Source organism: Dipteris shenzhenensis, chromosome 23, assembly GCF_047967505.1.
Source record: "Dipteris shenzhenensis isolate YYH24624 ecotype China chromosome 23, Dip_SZ_1.0, whole genome shotgun sequence".
Taxonomy (NCBI): Eukaryota; Viridiplantae; Streptophyta; class Polypodiopsida; order Gleicheniales; family Dipteridaceae; genus Dipteris; species Dipteris shenzhenensis.
Window position 1 is genome coordinate 6,774,819 of NC_141618.1, and position 21,371 is coordinate 6,796,189.

Sequence of the window (21,371 nt, forward strand, 5' to 3'; positions counted from 1 at the left end):
AGCGGACATCATCTTGGGGACACGATGGTGCACGAGTTCGAAGTCCGGCCAGGTTATCAAAACCAAGGCTTGGATGTCAAGATCCCACGCCATGGGTCCAAGTTCATTTCTTGGCTTAGAGGTGTTCCGTCTCAACCTTTGATTTCAGTAATTCGGAGGGCTCGAGTCACAACTCAGTAGGACACACTACTACCGCAAGACCAGGATGTCTTTCTCATGATGAATTTTCCTCCATCACTATCACCAATATGCATAGAGGAGAATCAAATTGAGCATCTTCTTGGATCATTACACCACAACAAGTATACTTACTAAAAGTCAGCAAAGGACCTTGGGATTCAATTCTGTCACATCAGGGTTCACGAGTCAGGTATTCAGTTCCATCAGATTAGGATCCATGAGCCAGGTATACAGATGTTGTAAAAGTCCTTTTCACTAGTTATTTCCGCCCTTTAGTATCCCAGGTCGCTCTCTCCATACACTAGATCGAGTTTCAACAGTTCAGCAGAAGGAGATGTCACGGGCATCTACAGTCCGTGGCATGCTTCCTACAGGCTCAAGCGCCATCAGATACTGCCAGGAAGCCTCAGAAAGACAGCGCAGGTCAAAAAACACAGGTTTGACTTTTTGGTCAAAAAGTCCGCGTTGACTTTTTGTCGATGTTGACTTTTGTCCTTTAAAGTAAGATGTTCGCCTTCTCAAGCTCTTGGTACCCTCATTGTCAGAATGCCCCAGCTTGAATTCATTACTCTATTTACTTAAAATAGTAATAGAGTAAATCAAAAGTAAAATTGAGCTCTGATGCATCACTTAAGCCATGAAGTGCCTTAACACCTCTTCATATGTGCCAGAGAGAAGACATTTTAGTGCAAAAACCCTTGGCTAGTTCATTTAATAGCCGATGGCTAGGTCAGCCAACTAGTTCCCATCAAGTATGTGGAACTCAATGCTTCTTAAGAGCTTCTCCGTTTGTCTTTTTTCATTGAAACTGTCTTTCTAGTGAAGTATTTTGCCACTGACTATAAACGGTTAAGTGACCATTCCATGGCTAATTCGACTTCTTCCAAAGGGTGGACCTATTCACCTCGGGGTTGCTTTGCCCAAAAGTGTCCAGTGAATCACATCTTCATTACTCTGGGAGAGTAAACTGCCAAGTGCACCCTTAAAATTTTATGCAAGGACCTAGGATGCAATACTATCAAAACAGATTAGGTTTAGGTAGTCTGCATCCTCCTATAAAAGCATGACTAAAATCCTTAAAATTTTATGCAAGGACCTAGGGATGCAATACTATCAAAACAGATTAGGTTTAGGTACTCTTCATCCTCCTATAAAAGCATGACCATTAATACACTATGTGCACAGGGAGGTGTCATTAAATGTGCGATTAGTGCACCGTCTCGAGGAGGTTAGAAGACCTATAACTTCGAATCTTGCCACCTATGGAATGTGTTGGCTTTTCATCCATCAATTCCAGAATGTGTACCATTCCAGGATATTGGTACGCACCCCAAAACCTATACCCAATTTGGGTGCACCAAGTTAGGCTATCTAACAACCCCTAGTTCTAGCACTCGAAGAGACGTGTAGGCAAAGGTGTGTACTAGTGATACTTGGCAATCATTTCAACTACATTACAAGTCTTGACCCAAAAAGTGTGGGCACACCTTACCAGAACAGATCACCTAACCATGGTTATTCTGGGTTGGGCCTTTGTTCGCTTATTGAGATACACGATTAAAGTGGAAAACCTTCCATCGGTGCAGGCCATCCTTTAATCTTACGCATTCATCAAGTATTGGTTGCATACCTTATGATGCTGCATTCAATAAGTGGTTCTCATCTCTTCTCACTTGGATGATTTTCCCATCCCTTGAAGCCAACAAAACTACAGAGACCATGGTGAGTCAGTCAAGAAGGCTAGCCAAGGTACAAGAAGCATACACGTGCCACGTGAATAAGTCCTATAGAGATGTCCATTTCAAAGGGGGATTGGGTCTATCTACGTCACAATGCACCCTAGTGCAAGCGTGCATGTGACATTCCCTCCTTAACTTCGCGGTAGATGCATCGCCTCCAAGTAGTTTGCAAAAATCTCGAGAAACTCCTAGAAGAATCCTTTGTTTAGCCAAACCGCTTCATGGGTACCCAGTACCCCAATCTCGCAACTTTGTGTGAAAGGTCATCTTGACCTACTTCCACTTGTGGAGAAGAATCTGCTCTAGCTCGATGACTTAAGCATTGTAAATTACCTCGGGTTGTGGTTCATCTAAGACATTGCTGGGTGTTGGTCCAATGTATGGCTTTAACCACGAGACATGAAAGACATTGTGCATGGTCCAAGTGTCTGTAACGGCAGCTCCTTGGAGACATCATTTTCTTGCTGATAGGAAAAGATCCAAATCTTCTGAGGGAAAGCTTGGGGCATCGCTTGCCCACCTGCTTCAATTAGGACTTTTTGTCGTATGCCGTGGCCCCATTGTGAACCCTAGTCTAAGGACGAGTCAAGCACAAGCTATGTAAATCATTCTCTGAGCTTTAGGGTCAGTCACAGCACTGTTGTACCCACTAGAGAACTGTCTAGATTAGCTAGGTCGGCCTAGATTAGTTAGGTGTTAGTTCGGGTGAGTTTTAGGTCAAATGGCCCGCCTTAGGGCAGCCATTTGAGGGCCACCCTACCAGCCGTTTACAGGCCAGGTAGGTCGCCCAAGGGGCTGACCAGGTTGGGTCAAAAGACCCAACCAAACAAGTCAGTCAAGCGACTGGTCTGGTCAGTCAAAATGCCTGCCAGTTGGCTGTTTCCCAGCCCTATTTAAGGGGCTCTTTACCCCTCATTCTCCCATTCAGTTCTTGCCTTAGTCCTCCCTCTGCAGCACCATTCAAGCGCCAGCCTTGTCCCTGAATCAGCTCCATACCAATCACAATTTGTGGGCAGATCTCCACGCATCAGTAGCAGGTTTGGGCAGCGGCAAAGTCGAGGTTTGCCAGTCTTGTTTCGTCAGTTCCTTTCTCAGTTTTCAGCTCCGCACATGCTCTCTCGTTCCTCTCAGTTTGTCCCTCAGTTATCTCAGTTTCAGCTCTCTCATCTCAGTCCATTCAGCTCTCTCACGCAGTAACCCTACATTCCCGTGGACAGCTAGTACTAGCCTCATCACTAGCCTCGCAAAGCAGTCTCCATCAACAGTGTGGACAGCATTGAGGTCTCGTTCGTTGGTTGAGCTGCTTCTCAAGTTCTTTGTAATGAAGGTGGGAAAAAGATGGATTTTAAGGGGGAAATAGATGGGAGAATAGTAGGGGAAATGTGGGAACTGTGGGGGACTATATAAGTCAACCCAAAAGGATTGTAAGGTACTTTTTGATGTGACATCTAATCCTATCTACTCTCCCTCCTCCTTCCTGCTACCTGCTGCCTACGCTCACACTCTCTCTCTCTCCCTCTCTCTATCTCTCTATCCCCTCATTCTTCTCTCTCCTCCTCTCTCCTTCCCCTTCTTCTCCCTTCCTTCTGCTATTCTCTCCCCATCTCCAAATCTGTCCCTTCCCCCTCCACTACATTGGTATCAGAGCCCCGACTCTGGCACCTTTGCTTCCCCTTCACCCCTTCACTCCGAATCTCAGTACCTGTTACACCAACTGTACGCCAACACTCAGGGCTTTTGGAATGAACGGCGTTCTCAAACAAAGTCTCCACGAAGCAGACGGACACTAGACCTTGCAAAAGTAGAACACCTCGAGCAATAAGATCTGCAATCCTAGCGAGCTCTAATTCGTCTGGGGCACAGATGGATAACAGGTCGTACAGCTCCAATTCAGCTGTGGGACAGATGATGAGCAAGTCGCCGTACGAGGGCTACCCTATATGGCAAAATGTCTAGTGCTGATCGTCGGCCTACGTCCGATCGCCAACAAGAATCACGCAACAGTCCTGCTATCATCCCCGTCACCGTCGACCTCCGTTACCGTCACCCATCCATCCTCTCTGCCCGTCAGCATCGACCTCCGTTACCGTCACCGTCCATCCTATTTGACCATCTGATCCCGTGCGTCTCCCGACTGCTGCGCCTCTCCGCCCGTGCGCGCCATCTCTACGCCACCATCCGCACCCGTGCGCTGCCTACCCTGCAAACCTTAGCCTCTAAGGTTGCTGGGAACTACAGTGGGCTAGTGGATGGGTTGGTTGGTTAGGTTAGTTTAGGTCTGGTTAGGTCTCGCTAGTTAGTGGATTGGGTTACTTTGGCTAGGTTTAGTTAGGTTAGTGATTGGGTAAGGTTAGGTTTAGTCAGTTTGGCTTAGTACTAACTAAGGTTAAAGGTTGGCTTAGGTTGGTCTAAGACAGTGTCCTAACAGTCCTAAAGGTCTAGGCTAGAACTGTACTAACTACCCTAGGTGTCTTAGTTGTCCTAAGCTTCCCAAAAAAAAAAAAACCTCTTTTAGGGTACTCCTACAGCCCTATTCTGGGCCTTTCTTAGCCACCTTCGTGGCTCATTTTGAGCCCCGTTTCCAGCCTCTTCACCGAGCTTTCTTCGAACCTCTTCAACGACTGCTACTGACACCTCTCCAGCCTCTACATCGAGCCTTCGACACTTGGCACATTTTCCTCGTGTCACTCATGGCACCTAGGCGTGCACCCCGGTCGGATGAGTCATCTCAGCACGGTGACGATGTTGCTCAGCAGGAGCAGATGGCGGTCACAGAGGGTACATCTCCTTCACAGCCAGTATTTGCTATGCCTACCGACACACAGTTTCTAGATGCATTGGCCTCAATGCTTCAGGGGGCTTTTCAACAGATGGGTCAGCAGTTGGGGCAGCAGCTCACCACTGCTATGGCTATGCACGATACAGCTATCACCCAGATGGGTAAGAACATTGGGCAACAGATCACTACCGCCATCAGTATGCACGATAAGGGTAAGCAGCCCGCACCCCAGCACGGGGATCAGTCGGATAGCCAGGGTGATTTTCCTGACCCACACAGGGGATTTATGGCTGATGGCCGTCGCACTTATGATGTTGGTTCTATGCATGCACCCCAGCATGGGGATTATGTTGATTCTGGTGATGCCTTGCCCGTGCCGCCGAGCACTTCTCTTATTGATTCCAGGCCTCCATTTGGCTCGCATATTTCATTGGCTGAGCCATCCATTTTGGGCCGGCCCATTGGCACATTTTTGCCAACGGCGAGCATGCCTGGATTGGGTGTTGGGTTTCAGGGCAGTTGGGAGAGGGGCCAGTCCTCTTCTCAACCTTTTTCTATGCCACCCACCCACCGAGATGTTTATGGCAGGCAGACTCAGCAAGGATTGCATGCTCCGATGACACCTCCTGTTAATACATTCAGTCAGACTCAGCCTGCGTATCAGGGAGGTAATGCTTTCAGTCAGACGCACTTTATGCATCAAGGGAGTGGTTCTCCTAACCAGCATGATGCTGGAAGTGGGCAGCATGCAAACATGGATGATATGCTTTCAGATGCCTTACGTTCATAAAGGGCTTTGCCTGAGGATGTTCGTAATGAGATGCCCTTTTCACAGTATGTGAGCTTCAAGCGTGAGTATGCTGGTAGTCACTATAGGAATAACGCAGCCAAAGATGTGAAAGATAAAATCTCTGTGCATAAGTTTAAGGGTGACACTCGCACTCCCAATGAGTTGGAGGAGTGGCTCACGAAGCTTGAAGATTATTTCCGCTTCTACCCTAAGAATGATGCGGAGAGGATCATTTTTGCTGGCATGCATTTATAGGATTATGCACATACATGGTGGCGTTACATGCGAGAGTCACCTCAGAAGCCTACCACCTAGAAACAGTTCAAGGAGCTTATGGTCACGGCCTTCGTCTCGGCCCTGATCCTTGAACAGTACCTTGCTGAATTCTATGCACTGTCACAAACAGGTACGGTCCAGGAGTACTTGCAGCGTTTTTGGAGACTTTCTTTGTTTGTACACGATATTTCTGAGAAAGGGAAGTTGCTGCGTTTTATACAAGGCTTAGATCCCTCTCTAGCTGCTGATGTGAGAGCTCACAATCCTCTAACCATTGAGCGAGCAGCCCAGCTTGCTGAGGTGTTTGAGCCAAAATATGCTGGCAAGTACAAGCATGTGTCACATAGCTTCTATGGTACTGCTTATGATGCTGACAGAAAGACAAATTCTGCTGATTGGATTGATAAGAAACCAGCAGCTGCTTCCTTCCCACGATACCCAACGGTTTCTGGAAGTAAGATGCCATATGCAAAGCCATACAGGCCCATGGATGCAAAATCAGGTGTCAAACCCAGTGCTGGTTTTGGCAAATCAGAAGTTAAACAACATTCCAGAGCCATAATGGACAGTAGGAAGAAGGCAATTTATGCTTTAGGTGTGGAGAGAAATGGACACCTGAGCAACGAGATGTGTGCAAAATGAAGAATGTCAGCTCAGCCAAACTCAGCATGATAATTGAATTATCTGATGATGATGAAGCGGCTGATGTAGTAGACCCCCATGATGTCTCTCATGAGGAATTGACAGGAGCTCATGATGCAGATGAGTCTCCTGACACAGATGCCACAAAGGGGACTGTTTTTCCTTTTAATCCGGGTGGGGCTATTGAGCAAACCTCTCATGTGATGCATGAGATTGATATTCAGCCTACATGTAGCAGGAAAGGCCGTAAGCCAACACCCTCTGTGTTGGAGCATCAACCTACAATGCCTTTTCATGTCAGAGGTGATGCTAATGGTAATGTTCCTGTGGATGATGAACAGATTTATTGGGATGCCCAGTCTACACTGTATACCATCTCACTACATGCCTTGATGGGTGCCAAAAGTGCTGACACAATCAGGTTGAAGGGAATGATTAATGGCAGATCTGTCCATGTATTGGTAGACAGTGGTAGCACTCACAGTTTCATTAATTGTAGAACATTGCAAAGATTGGGATTAGTTGCTACAGAGATAGACCATGGTCTGAAAGTGGAGATCGCGAATGGACAGCACATGATCAGCAGACATTATTGCCAGGATGCCAGGATCAAGTTTTCTGATCATTATGAGTTTGCAGGTGATCTTTTGGCATTGGATATGGGACCCATAGATGCTGTCCTCGGTTGTGATTGGCTGAAATCCCTGGGGAAAATCAGTATAGATTTGAATGCTTTATCTCTTGAGTTTTGCCACAAGGGTAGAACTGTTACATTGCAGGGCATTGTGAATCAGAAATTGCAGGTCATTTCAGCAAGGCAGCTAGCTAGGGAGCTCAAGAACAAAAGTGCCATTTATGCATTGAATGTCTCTGTACCTCAGGAGGGTGGTATTCCCCATGTGGATAATTGTGAAATGCAGAAATTGCTCTTAGAATTTGGGGATGTGTTTGCTGATATGCCATCTCAGTTGCCCCCAAAAAGAGATGTTGATCATGCCATAGTCCTGGAACATGGTAGTAAACCAATAAACAAGGCCCCATACCGACTCTCTAAGGTTGAACGGGAAGAAGTGGCAACACAAGTGCGAGATTTGCTTGAGAAAAACTTCATTGCTCATAGCACCTCGCCATTTGCATCTCCAGTACTCCTGGTGAAAAAGAAGGATGGCTCTTTTCGTATGTGCATTGATTACAAAGAATTGAATAAGACCACCATTAAGAACAGGTTTCCTATTCCCAGGATTGATGACCTGCTGGATGAACTCAAGGGTGCTCAGTATTTCACGAAGATTGATTTGAGGTCAGGTTACCATCAGATCAGGATGAAAGAGGGTGATGAGCATAAGACTGCCTTTCGTACAGAAAGAGGATTATATGAGTTCAAGGTGATGCCTTTTGGTTTGACTAATGCACCAGCCACCTTCCAGGCACTCATGAACAAGATCTTACACCACCACCTTTTCAAATGTGTGCTGGTATTTTTCGATGACATTCTCATTTATAGTAAGGATGCACAGGAACACATTGACCATGTCCGACAAGTGCTAGAAATCTTGAGAATGCATCAGCTTTATGCCAAGGCCAGCAAGTGCACAATTGAGTATGTGTTCAAGCACCATGGTTTTCCTCAGGAGATTGTCAGTGACAGGGATGCTAAATTTATGGGTCACTTTTGGCAGGAGTTATTCACTGCAGTTGGTACTTCCCTTGCGCCTAGTACTGCTTATCATCCACAGACGGATGGACAATCAGAGAGGGTGAACAAGTGGTTGGAGGAGTATCTAAGGCATTACTGTCATGACACACAGAAGTCTTGGGACAAATGGTTAGCATTGGCTGAATTTTGCTACAACAGCACCAAACACCTCTCTATTGGCATGAGTCCATTTGAGGCTATGTATGGATGCAAAGTGGGAATGCCTTCCAGGGTTGCAGACTTGGCTGTGAAAAATCAGCAAGCAAGGAATGATTTGGAGAGTATGAATGCCCTTCTGCAGTTGGCTAAGAGGAATATGCAGGATGCCCAAGCCAAGCAGAAGAAGTATGCGGATGAACAAAGGAGGTACTTATCTTTTGAAGAAGGGGATTATGTGCATTTACGTCTCCATAAGAATCGATATTCCTTGCTCAAAGGTAATACCAACAAAAAGCTTGCCCACAGGTATTATGGCCCCTACAAAATCATCCGTAAAGTTGGGCAGGTAGCATATCAGTTGGAACTACCCAGTACCTCCAAGATCCATAATGTTTTCCATGTATCCTTGCTGAAACCACATGTCGGACAGCATGTCCAGGTTCTTCCTGAGTTGCCTCCTATGGATGAAGAGGGCCACATAATCTATGTGCCGGAGCAAATCAAGGGCTTCAGAGATCATGTACTCAGGAACAAAGCCTACACAGAATACCTCATCAAATGGAAAGGTTTAACGGAAGATGAGAATTCTTGGCAACCTGAGAGCATTGTGCAGGACTACCCCTATCTCCTACAGAGCTGATCAGTTTCTGTTGTATCCTTCTCATCCAGGGCAGCCTCTTGGAAATTTTGAGGGCAAAATTCTTTGGGAAGGGATGGCTGTAATGAAGGTGGGAAAAAGATGGATTTTAAGGGGGAAATAGATGGGAGAATAGTAGGGGAAATGTGGGAACTGTGGGGGACTATATAAGTCAACCCAAAAGGATTGTAAGGTACTTTTTGATGTGACATCTAATCCTATCTACTCTCCCTCCTCCTTCCTGCTACCTGCTGCCTACGCTCACACTCTCTCTCTCTCCCTCTCTCTATCTCTCTATCCCCTCATTCTTCTCTCTCCTCCTCTCTCCTTCCCCTTCTTCTCCCTTCCTTCTGCTATTCTCTCCCCATCTCCAAATCTGCCCCTTCCCCCTCCACTACATTCTTGGGTCTGTTTAGTGTTTCACAGTTCTTGTTAGAGTTGCATTCTATCCTCTCTGTTGTTTTTCAGTTCTCCAAGGTTAAAGTAAATTATCCTACATATTGTGGGATTCTTGATGCAAATTACACAATCATTAACACCGGACCCTTATGCTCAAGGTCTGCAACATACCTCAGTCCGCCAATCAGTAGTATAGCTCCCCATGGAGGGATTGCAATCTGCTACAGTAGACTGGGCACTTTGATCCATCCAGGAAGAAAGCTCTACAGATGTCTTTGCTGCTAAGTTCTTCATCCTCCTTGACTCTTGTATGTATCTGAAAACCTCATCTGCAACAGCGTTGAGCAAACCAGCCTGCTTTTCTTTCAATGAATATAGCCTGGTCTGCAAATGAGTTGAATCTTTGAGCTGCTGCTCAACTTTGACTTGTTGATGTCTAATCTCCTCCATCTGAGCGGTCAATGCATCTTTCAGAGTATTGTTCTCCTGCTCAAATCCTGCTTTGGACTCTCTTAACTCACTCAGTTCAACCAAAAGTGAGTTGACATTTGCCATGACATGCTCAAGGCGCAAACCAGCCTCAGCTTTAGCTGTCTCAGCTGCTTTCTTCTCTTCTAGCAAGATAGATGCAATCTTCTCTGAATGCATTAATTCATCAGCAAGAGTATCCAGTCTCCCATGCAATTCTTCTAACTCAAGGGTCAACAACTCGGCAGCTTTTTTAGATTTCTTTGTCTCTTGCTCGCAAAGTCCTGCCTTTTTTTGTGCATCAGCTAAAGCCTGTGAAAGCCACTGTATCTTTTCCACAGGGTCTCTCAATCGAGGAGCTCCCAATATGTTTATTTTGTCAAGGGCTGCTGCAAACTTCTGAAAAGCTCTATTGCTCTCCTGCAATGACAGCTCCATGCTCGCTGCATAATCCCTGGAAGATGACAACTCTAACTCTAGTCTCTCCGCATGCTCCACAGCACTTGTTAGATGCTTCAGTTTCTGCTCTGCCTCTTTTAGAGCCAGACTTTGTGCTTGATGCTCCTGTTTGATCTGACTGAGTTCTGTAACTTTCTCATCTAGAGACTGCCTTATAGCATCTCGCTGCTGGACCACACTCTTGCCTTTCTTCACAGCCATGCTAAGCTTTTCTCGGACAGAAGTGAGCTTACCCTCTGCCTGTGTAGCTTCGATCTGTGTTTTTGCAAACTCTTCCCTCACAAAAGCAAGCTCATCTGTAAGTGAACTCACTTGCTGTACAAGCCCACTGATCTGATCCTCATTTGACAATCTGTTTGAGGCCAACTCTTCTACTTGCAGACTCAAGTTTCTTGCCTCTAGAACCTTTCCAGACAGTGCTTCTTGCAAGGTCTGCAGCTGTTGTTCTACCAGACCACATTCCTCTCGCTCTTTCTTGGCCACGCTTAGATCTGAAATTTCTGACAGCCTGTGCTTAAGATCCACAACTTCTAGAGACAAACACTTACAGTTCTCTACAAGTACCTTTACAGAGCTTTCCAAAATCGTGCTTAGAGAAGCACCCACCGAGAAGATCCTATCCACTTCATCTCCCTGCACAACTCCGTCCATCATGGTCTGGATGTTACTGACAAGAACTTCTAGGCTCTGTTCAGATAATTGTATCCCTTCACTTGCCTCTTGCTCATGCTGTCTCTTTAGTGAAGCTAGTATATCATCTTGTGACAGTTCCCTGTCGCTTTCACTGGTAACTTGAGATGCTGGCTTAGATAAGGTACTATACTTCAAAGTCATATCTTCAAAATCCAAGGCCAACCTTTTCATCTCAAGGTCTTTTGCAGCTAACTCGCCTGAAAGTGCATGATTTTGTTCCTGCATCTCCTTAAGAGCACAATTCAATGTATCAATAACCCCCTGAGAACTCTGTGCCTCGCTTTGAAGCGTGTGTGTCAATATGTGTGCCTCATCAACTGCTCTTCCTAGCCAGGCAATCCGATCTTCAGGTTCCTTAGACCTTACTGTTCCCGGCATGTCAATAGCATCTAAAAGTTCTTCACACCTTTGGACGACATAATTCCTTTCCAACAGAGACTGCTCTAACATTGCTAACTGTTCTGCCATGCTGCGATACTTGCGTAATAATTCTTCATGCTTTCTATTCAGGTCATCAATTTCCTGCCTTTGCAAGGCTGACTCTATTGAAAGTTCAGGCTGCTCTCTCCGTGCCTCTGTCAAAAAGACTGTGGACCCCATCATCGCTTTAGATTGAGCCTGCCCTTCCTCCAACCTAAGTGCCTCCACGTGTCTTTGGTTGCATGCTTCAATCAACCATTCTACTTTGTCCATTATTTCTTTAGGTTTCAGCTCATCTGGTAGTTTTGCATCCTCCAAAAGTTCCTCAATTTTTTGAAGAATAGCATCCTTTTGTAAGAAAGACTCTCGCAAAGCATTTGCAGAGTTTCTTATATAGGCAAGTTCTGATTCCAAAGCTTCCACACGCTCTCCTGCCTCTGCAAACACCTTTAGCTTTACCTCAGCCTCATGCAATGCAGCTGCTTTTAGGTCTAGTTCCTGTTTGTATGAAGGTCCTAACCTCTCTAGTTCTGCAGTTTTCTCTGCCAACAACTGGTTTAAGGCATCTCGCTGCTGCACTAGACCTTTACCTTTCGTAATTGCCAAACTCAACTTTTCTCTAACTGCTAGTAATTTTTGCTCTGCCTGTCGAAGCTCAGCATCTTTGTTCTCCCTATCTTCCCTTGCTTTATCAAGCTCACTAGTCAACTGGAGTATTTGTTCATGTAACTGAGTAGCCTCAACCTCCTTTGATACCAAAAGAACCTTCAATTTTTCCATTTCTTCCTGGTGTAAGGATACATCTGCAGCGCCTTGGAAAAAGTCTTTAACTTCCGTACAGGCAGATTCATAGTGCACCAGCAGAGTGGTCACATAAAAATCCAAGCAACTCATCACATCACTGCCATCCTCCCGTTGATAGCCAAGTAGAGTATCAGCTAAAGCAGTTGACACTTTGTCTGACAGGGCATTCGCATGTGAGCACAACCTTGACAGTGCTTCTTCTTGTTCAGAACAAGACCTCTGCACTCTCTTGAGCTCATCTTGTAGAATGAGCTTTTCTTCAGTAGCTTTAAGAGCTTCAGTAGACACTGAGTCACAATTTCCTGAGAGCTCAGTAACTTTCTCAATAAGCCCTGCAATGTCACTCTCTTTTGTGGACAACAAAGCCTCCAACTCTCTTGCATTGCCTTCCATCTGCCACTTGTCCTCCAAAACAGTCTGCAATTCATCAATTGAACCATGACACTGTCCATATACGGTATCAAAATCAATGAAGGACATTCCCAAATCTGGAGTTCCCTCAAAAGCTTCTTCCACTTCCAATTGCCTCAGGGGCTCAATAAGCTGGTCACTCTCTTCCTTTGCAATTCTTTGTTTTTGAGAAAGTTGGCATAATCTAGTATACATAGCCTTAAGCATTTTGACTGCCACATCCCATTCTTCATTTTTCTTTGCAGTTTGAGAGCACATTAAGACAGATTTTTGTGAGAGATCATTCAGATTCAAAGTAAGCTGTTCTATTTCAGTCTGCTTCATAGAAAGTGAGGCATCCAGCTCCATCACAGCACATTCCAACTGCATCTTTTCTTCTCCAACTTTCTGCCACTCTTCAAGAATGTCACTACATTGGTGATAAAGTTCATTGATATCAACAGCAGAGATTGTGTCCTCTTGAAAGCCACCAGCGTTACCCTCCATATGCCCCGGGTGCTCACTAGGGTAGCATTCTTCTTTTCTTCCCAGTTGGGCTTGTGCAGGGAGACATTGAAGCTTCTGATGTATTCCAATCAGCATTCTTACAGCAGCATTGCGGTCTTGTTTTGCAGTTTTCAAATTGCAGCCTACTTCTGCATGCAGGCCTTCAAGCTGCTCATGGACAGCTTTCAGCTCTTCTATCTTCTGCATGACTTCAGCCATATCAATCTGACTTGAGCATCCATTCCATGTGTCTGAACAAAATAAGCTGCCAGATCCATTAAGAGCAGTGGCAATCTCTTTTCCTCCACCCTCATTGACCAGAGCTTTTACATATGAACTTCGCTCAGCCTGTAAGGCCAATGTTTGCTGTGCAAGCTCACTTTGCAAGTCTTCAGCTGCAGCCTGCCAATGTGATACTTGCTCTGCTGCTTTCTTTTGAAGCTCGTACGCATCCTTTTGCACTAACTCCATCTTGTACGAGTACTCCCCTTGTTGCTTTGACAATTGGTTGTTTTCCTCTGCCAGCAGAGCCAAATGTTCTTCAAGTTCAGCAATCCTCTGTTGCAGTACATGTGTATCAAACTCTACTAGCTTCAAAGCCCCTACAAGGCATGCTTTCTCTTCCTCGGATTCTCTGAGTTGTTGTATATCATCATTATCCATTAAACTTCTGTCATTTCCTTTGGATGCCCTGATTTTGCCTTTTTGTTCAAATGCCTTTATAAGCTTTGATACACCTGAGACCATAGGAGGGCTGGATAGAGGGAGGGAACCTTGAGCTACCTTCTCCAGCTTGTGTGATGTGAACTCTGCCACCTTTGGAATGGCATCACCTTCTGTGATCTGCTCCTGCAAAACATTCATTACAGAAACTGGATCACCTTTCTCAGGCATTAAACTTGATATTGATTCTGGCAAGCATTGATACACCTGAAACCGTACAATGATATTGGACAGACACCAGAAAGACAGACCTGAGTTACCTTTTCTAGCTTTTGTAATGTAAAGTCCGTCATATTAGGAGATGGCTGTAAATTTGATGTGTTATTAAAATGGCTGGCATCTCCCTCTGAAAGCTGCTCCTGCAAAACATCAATTGAGATGCTCCAGTCAGCTTCTTTAGGCACTGCAGTTGATATCAATCCTGGCATTTGCTCTATGCTTACCTTCGTATCTGAACCATCTGGCGCATTTGTACTCTCTTTCAGGCTCAGCTTCTCCTGCAGCAGCTCTAAACAAGCCCTCAAATGAGTGTTATCCTCTTCAAGTGCCTGCCTAAGATGCTGTGATGTATCAAGCTCCCGTAAGAACCTGGCATTTTCTTTGTTTACTTTCATTAAATCCAGCTTTGCATTTTCTAACTCAGTAAGAAGTGGGTAATTTTCCTGCTCCTCCGCATGTACAAGATGTATGCCGATATCAGTTAGTCTATGTTTCTCTGTCTCCTCTATCTCTTGAAACGGTAGAGCAGACCCCTGTGCCTGGCCCTTATCCTCAACCTGCAAGCATAGTTTTTTGCTCTCCAGCTTAGTGCCAGCTTCAGCATTCTTGTTAGCCAGACCTTGAAGCTCTTGCTTCCCAAAATCAACAAGATGTACAGTTTCTAGCTCATGCTCATTATGCTCCTCAAACTGCACTGTCAAGGAATTGGGCTGACTTGAAAACAAGGCCCTCTCATCATTTCTTGTAACCTGCACCTATATATGTAAACCTCATAAGACTAGAACACAAACAGTATGCAGATTGGAAGTTATTGAAACAAAGTTAAAACAAAAGAGGGAGGGAGGGAGAGAAAGAGGGGGGCCAGGCCCTGGGGTTTTTTTGGGGGGAGAGGAGGGAGCGGCCAGGGCGCGGGGAGGGGGGGGTTGTTGGGGGGGGGGGGGGGGGGGAGAGAGAGAGAGAGAGAGAGAGAGAGAGAGAGAGAGGGGTGCGAAAAGAATGAATCAATACATGACCTGCAATTGCTTCTTCAATGTTGCAAGCTCCAGATCAAGTGAGAATTTCAATGCCTCCACTTCACTGACTCGCTCATTTGCAGCCCCAAGCTCCTGTATTGAAGCAGCTTCCTTTTCACCTAAATTCTCACACTGCAGATGCAAGGAGTCTACAAGCCCTTTTAGGTAATTATTTTCTGTGACAATTTTGAACAGCTGACCCTCCACCTCTTGTTGGTGAACCCTCAGTTGTAAAGCTTCCTCTTCCATTCTCTGCTGTACCTTCATTTGATCTTCTAGCAGCAATATTCGGGACTGTAATTGTGTCTGCACACACTCAGACTGTTCTTTAAAGACAATGAGTTCAGAAGCAAGCTTATCCCTTTCATCTTGCAGAGTTTTTGCTTGGGTCTTTGTTTCTTGAAGTTCAAAACTCATCTGAGCTATTTGATCTTCCAAGAACTTCACCAACTTTTGTTTTTCATGCAGTTCAGATAGCAGCTTGACTTTCTCATCAACAGCAATTTGCACCTGAGCATTTATTTCCTTCAAGTCATGTTCTAATTGTGATCTCTCTCCTGAAGATTCCTTTGCCATCTCGGTCTGGTAACGAAGGTCAGCTACCAACTGTTGATTCTCATCATTGCACATCTGCATATCGCACCTTAGGTTGTTGATTTCACAAACAAGGTTTGCTTCCCGCTCACCACCTTGGGTTGCCTGCTCCTGCAACTCAATGAGTTTGGTTTCTAGTACCTCTTTCTGTACCACCAAATTGCGAACTTCATTTTGCATCTCGTCAAACATACGCATTGTCCCAGCATTTTCCTCTTCAAGCCTTCCAGAAAGTTTGATATAGTCACCCAACTCACAAACAAGTTGGTGTTTCCCATCATTTAGATCAGCAAGGTCTCGTCTCAAATTGTTCAGGTCCTTTTCTAAGTCTCCCTTCTCCTCTTCCACTTTCCTGAGCTGCTGTGCATTCATGTTCGATGCAACTGCAGATTGATTAAATAGATTTTGTAGCTCTTCCCTTGTTGTGTTAAGTTCAACTGCAAGAGCCATTTTTTCATTTGAAAGAGACCCTAAACGTACCCTCTCTTCTTGGAGCTCCTGTAATAATCTATCCTTTGCACTGTTGGCTTCTTCCACCAAGCCCATCAATTCTGCCACGTGCAATTCCACGTCCATCTTCTTCTGCATACATTCTTCCAGTCGTCCAACCAAACCAGCTTTTTCAAGGCCGATTGCTTGCACCTGACTTTGCATGCAGCCAACATCATTCATCATTTGCTCTTCCCTGCCCCTCATCTCAGTCAATTGTGCTTCTTTTGTTTGTAAGTGTGAAACGAAATCCTCATTTTGCCTTTTAACCTGTAGCAGTTCCTCTTTTTTTTCTGCAAGCCTTGTGTCTATTTCTTTCCTGCTGTCTTCGGCCTCCTTCAGCCGCATCTGTAGCTCTCTCAGTGCTTCTTCTTCCCTTCTGCCCATGTCAATCACCTTCTCTTCATTAGCTTTCAGAGCAGCTTCAAGCAACGCTCTTTCATGTTTTGCCTGATGCATCTCCTGAAGAGTTTCCTCAAGCCTTGTCTCTGTTGTTTTATCACTCTGTCTGGCAATTCTCAGCTGCAGATCAAGCTCCTCCATCTCGGCTCTTACAGCTTGAACTTCATCCAAAGATACTTCAACCTGCTTTCGGGAAGCCAAAAGCTGCCCTTGTAATTCGACCTCTCTATCATGCAACTCTTTCATTTGTTCTTGTGATGCACTAAGCTGTGCTGCAGCAAGCACATTCGATTCCTGAGAGTTCTTTCTGAATTCCTCCAGCTCCATCTTTAAATCCAACTTCTGTTGAATTTCTGCATTCAATGACTGCTGTAAACCAGCCAGTTCTGACATGAGCCCATCTTTCTCAGCATCTATCACCTGTAGCTGTTGATTTGATTGTGCCAAAGCTGATGTAAGCTGTGAGACCTCACCTTCCAACAGAGGTACTTGGTGCTTCAGGTGACTTAAGCCTGATATTTCTGCTTCCAATAAAGATATCCTGCACCTCAAATCATCAGCACCCAAAGCAAGGTGATTTTGTTTGTCCGACAGACTTGAGTGAAGATTATGTGAATGTGGCTCTGATAGGCCTTCCACCAGTAAACTCTCGTCTTGCTCTTGGGGAACCACACTTAAGTCTATGCTGAGCCTAGAATCCTCCATGGCACTTTCCGAATACGGAAGTGCCTCCTGTAGACTCTGTACTCGTTGCCAAGAAATCTCCTGTGCAAGCTCGGTAGTCTGCACCTGTGTCTCTGTCATACTGCTCTTCATATCAGGAAATTGAGCGTTACTTTCAGGGGTATCACAATCATATGTGCGAGACAACCGCAAAGGCTGTAGCTCTCCTGCTCGAGTCTCTTGCACATGCTCTGATAGAGATTCAGCTCCCACGTCAAAAAACTTAACAGGATCGCCCACAATACACCATTGTTCGTGGTCACATTGAACAGCCTCTTCCATTCTAACTGCATATTCTGTACTACTATGAGCCGCTGAGGAAGATACAGGTCCATCCACCCTATCCAAGGTCGAAGAAAGTTCAACTGAAGCATTCCTGGATGGACTAATTGGGGGCACAGAGTCCAGCACTGAGATTGCATCAGAAGAAAAAGATTCCTGCACTGCCAGGGGAAACCCATCCTCAGACACCACATATATAGAAAACTTCTTTGGTAGGATCTTGTCATCATAATAGCCAAGCAGAACAAAAGAAGGGCAGATAGAGAGACAGAGCTTCAAATTCAACAGCCTGCTGCAAGCTTTGATGGCTTAACAAACACAAACGAAGGAATTGTCAGAAGAATCATTTCCGCCTGCTTCAAAGACTTCAAGTATGGTGATGATCTCAACAAACTAATATTGCGATCCATGGTCTCAAACATGCGAGAGCAGAACTATTAAAAGTGTTGGTCAATGAGAAAACGCAAGGTAAGAACATATAAGGGAACAAATCAATATTTTAGTTTCCTTTTTTTTAAAGACAACTCCATAAGAACAGATTTTAAATTTTCAAGCAAGGGTTAAAATAAGTCAATACAAGGAGAATCTAAATGATAGAGACCTGATTGCCAGATCTCTCCTCTTGAGGGGAAACTGATTCTGAAAGCCCGACAAGATGTGGCTTGTCTATGCTCAATTCAGCAGCCACTTGAGCCCCAACAGTGTACGATCTCTCATTTGTCGATTCCCCTTCATTCGAGCGCTGTGTAGTCTCAGTATGCTCAAAGGATCCTGACCCAGTAGAGCTGTTCTCAAGTTTTGACTCTGACGCATACTCAGTATCAATCTCTGGTTGAGAAGCATTCGCAGCATCTGCTTTATTCTGCTTCTTTTGCCGAAACTTCTCTAGCTGCAAATGAGGTACCCACAATTCAGTCAGTGAGAGATGTTATCAACGGGAAACAAGGACATTGAGGAAATATTTTTTCCCCCTGGCAGAAGAATGCGGTAGGAGAGGGGGAAGGATGGACATAACGTCAGAAGAATCCTACGAAGTACTTGAAAATAAAAGCCGCCTTCTATAACCAACAGGTATGAGTGGATTGCCTAATTGTAGAGCTGGACGTCCAAGACAAGAACATATCTGAAAAGAACGGGCATTGCTATGTGAACAAAAAGGAGCACGGACCCGTTTCTTGCCGGCTGCTAGCAAGCCGTCTTTGTTTCTGGGCTTATCCATGACGATGCTCCTGGAAGAACATACCCTTCAGCAAAGTAGTCCTTGTTTTCTCGTGAGAGGGTTCTTCGAACCCAATTTCCAACGCGTGTATTGAGAGACTCTAAAGTCTCTATTCTGGAGTCACAGATAGGACCCCTAAATCCTTGTTTATAGAGTTAAGAGCTGAAAAACAAAAGATTGCATCAGTGAATCCAGAAATCCATCCAATTAAGCGAATATCTCCATCGCAGTCCTGCTGGATCTGAGACCATTCGTGCAAGACTAATAAACTTGAGATTGAAATCTAGGATCCCCACAAAGCCCTAGTAGCCGGAACGTTATATAAAAGTCGGTTTCATCTGTCGGATCTCACAATAAGATCCGCAAATCATAACAATCCGCGATATAATCGGAAAGCGTCGAGAACGAATCGATCCAGACGTCAAGGATCCTATGCGAATTGCGCGGGAAGGGTTCAATCAATCACGCTTGTTTCAGGCACAGGGCCAGGTGAGCCGCAGGAAACAAATCAGCAGATTTGACCTCATGCTTACGAACAGAAGAGCCGTCCCGCCAACTTCGATGATCTCAACACCGCGCTTCCACTGTTTTTGCGGCTGGCACTGACGAAGCAATTTTCTTCTATCCTGGATTTCCACGAGGACTCTGAATCTTATTGGGGGTAATAAGGGCTACGCAACGGGAATCTGTGAGATAGGCTGTCCTGTTCAGCTACGCGTGATGCAACTCTTGCTCACCAACCTCGTTCTACAGATCTATGATGATTTGCATGATGGCTCCTTCTGCAGTTGCTTGTGCTGCAGAAAAGCACAGGCCCCGTTAGCAGTTCGTTTTCCTTCGGATTGATGGACTGTGATCCGTTCGGTTGTCTCTGCATTTCCTCTTTTGACTATGGAACAGCTTGCATCCGATCCGTCAGGCCCCGTGCAACCATAATCTCTCCATCCCTTCCTGCACCGAATCTGTATTCCCCCTCGCTGTTGAGCCAGTAATCCTTCAATCACCCGCCTGAACGATTGGAAAACTCACCTTGTTCGACTCCGCAGAACAACTTTCTGTGTCTTCGACCAACTTTCCACGCTTCCGGAATCCAAATGTGACTCTTGAGTCTTGTCTACTTACGGCAAAAATCACCATTTTATTATGTTCATTGAGAACGAGTACGTTTGGATTACATTATTATTATGTCTTGGATGAAAAACTTAAAGCGTGGAATACATGCTTTGTAGGCCAAAAGTCTCACTCAATGTCCCCTCCACCATTGGGGTCATGACCTTTTTTTACTTCTTTTCAAAAACTAATAATCGAGAGAGGCACTACTAACACAATCCAATACACGGAAGATGGGAGGAAATACTTTCACTTGCTCTTCCAACCAACAACTTTCGTTGATGTATCTAAACCAAACCTACAAAAAGCACTTCAAAACATTGGCTCTCACATTAGTCAAGAGAAGCATAATTTTTAAATCAAGATAAAAGGCATCTATTGCCTAGATTTTATATCTTAATAGAGAGAGTGTGTGTGTGTGAGAGAGAATTTAATTATAAGTTTATGTTTATATGTGTATTTATTTATTAATTTATTTTAATTTAGTTATTGCTTCTAGCTGCTACACTTCGTGGTAGCAATAGTAAATTGCATTAATTAATCTAAATCAGGGGTTTCACCCACAAAATGTGTGTGCGTGTGTGCATGCGCATGTGTGTGCGTGTACACACATTTAAAGGTCTCAAAAAACCCTTGACGGATTACATCCATCAAGGGTCCTTAGCCCAATTTAAAGAAGATTAAAAAATACTAAGTAGTTGCGATGAGATCATGATTCCTCTTTAAAGTATCACCGAGCCTACACACCATAGTGCATGATGTAGAGACTTTCCGCTTTTTACGCTTTGAGTCATTGCAGGCCCTTTCTTCAAAACTTAGCCCCCACTGTGCACTCCATTTCAAAATCCTCGGAGCAATCAAAGAGAACCCTTTCTTTGTTAAAACTCTCTTCTTTTGAGGTCGTCGTCGTTGCTAATCTTGGCCATGCAATTGCACAAGCTCCTTTTGGTTCTAATAGTAACACATCGGTTTAAAAACAAATCTGAGGAAGAGAGAGACTGGGAGGCCATCAGGGAGAGAGCAACAATCTCACCCACACTCTTCCGTTGTCACCACACACATAAAATTGAATCAACACAAAGTACATGTTAGTAGAGACCAACTAGGCCACCTAACTATGGTTGGGTCAGTATGACCCGCCTTATTCATCTAGTCACACACCCTCAAACACACATTATGAGCTTGATTCTTAACACTCCCCCTCAAGCTCATGTAAGATACTTCACTCCAAGTAGCTCCTTGAAATGAGTAAACTTCTCTTTACCTAATGACTTGGCAAAGATATCCACTACCTCGCCTTCGGTCTTCACAGGAACCAAATCAATGAACACCATCTCTCTAATGAAATGGTAGTGTAGCTCAGTATGCTTTGTTCTGGCATGATAAATTGGATTGTTTGCCAATTGCACACTAGTCATGTTATCATAATAGAGTTTGATTGGCTTATCCATATGCAATCCCAAATTCTGTAAAAGCTTCTGGAGCCAAGCAATCTCACATGCAGCCAATGTTGCTCCTCTATACTGTGCTTCTGCACTAGTAGATAGTGCTACTGTCTC

General features: G+C 44.8%; 2 protein-coding genes across 4 annotated transcripts in view; one reads left to right on the top strand and one right to left on the bottom strand.

Annotated features, from left to right (window-relative positions):
- The window catches only part of LOC147886923 (nucleoporin), a 34,604-nt gene extending 14,797 nt beyond the window's left edge, over positions 1 to 19,807 (bottom strand). For 2 of the 3 annotated variants that reach the window (XM_087394347.1, XM_087394346.1), the window contains exons 1-6: positions 18,652 to 19,807; positions 18,085 to 18,372; positions 14,994 to 17,639; positions 14,205 to 14,729; positions 14,022 to 14,120; positions 9,469 to 13,887 (exon numbers count right to left, since the gene is read on the bottom strand). In XM_087394347.1, the coding sequence (XP_087250473.1) occupies positions 9,469 to 13,887; positions 14,022 to 14,120; positions 14,205 to 14,729; positions 14,994 to 17,639; positions 18,085 to 18,372; positions 18,652 to 18,702 (8,028 nt within the window). In that variant the 5' untranslated portion in view covers positions 18,703 to 19,807. The remainder of the gene's footprint in view (positions 1 to 9,468; positions 13,888 to 14,021; positions 14,121 to 14,204; positions 14,730 to 14,993; positions 17,640 to 18,084; positions 18,373 to 18,651) is intronic. The other variant, XM_087394345.1, reaches the window with a different exon arrangement.
- LOC147886924 (uncharacterized) lies at positions 6,610 to 9,385 on the top strand. Its single transcript, XM_087394047.1, has 2 exons — positions 6,610 to 7,488; positions 9,335 to 9,385. Exons 1-2 carry the CDS (start codon positions 6,610 to 6,612, stop codon positions 9,383 to 9,385), a joined length of 930 nt encoding a protein of 309 aa, XP_087250173.1.
- Positions 19,808 to 21,371: the final 1,564 nt, after the last annotated feature.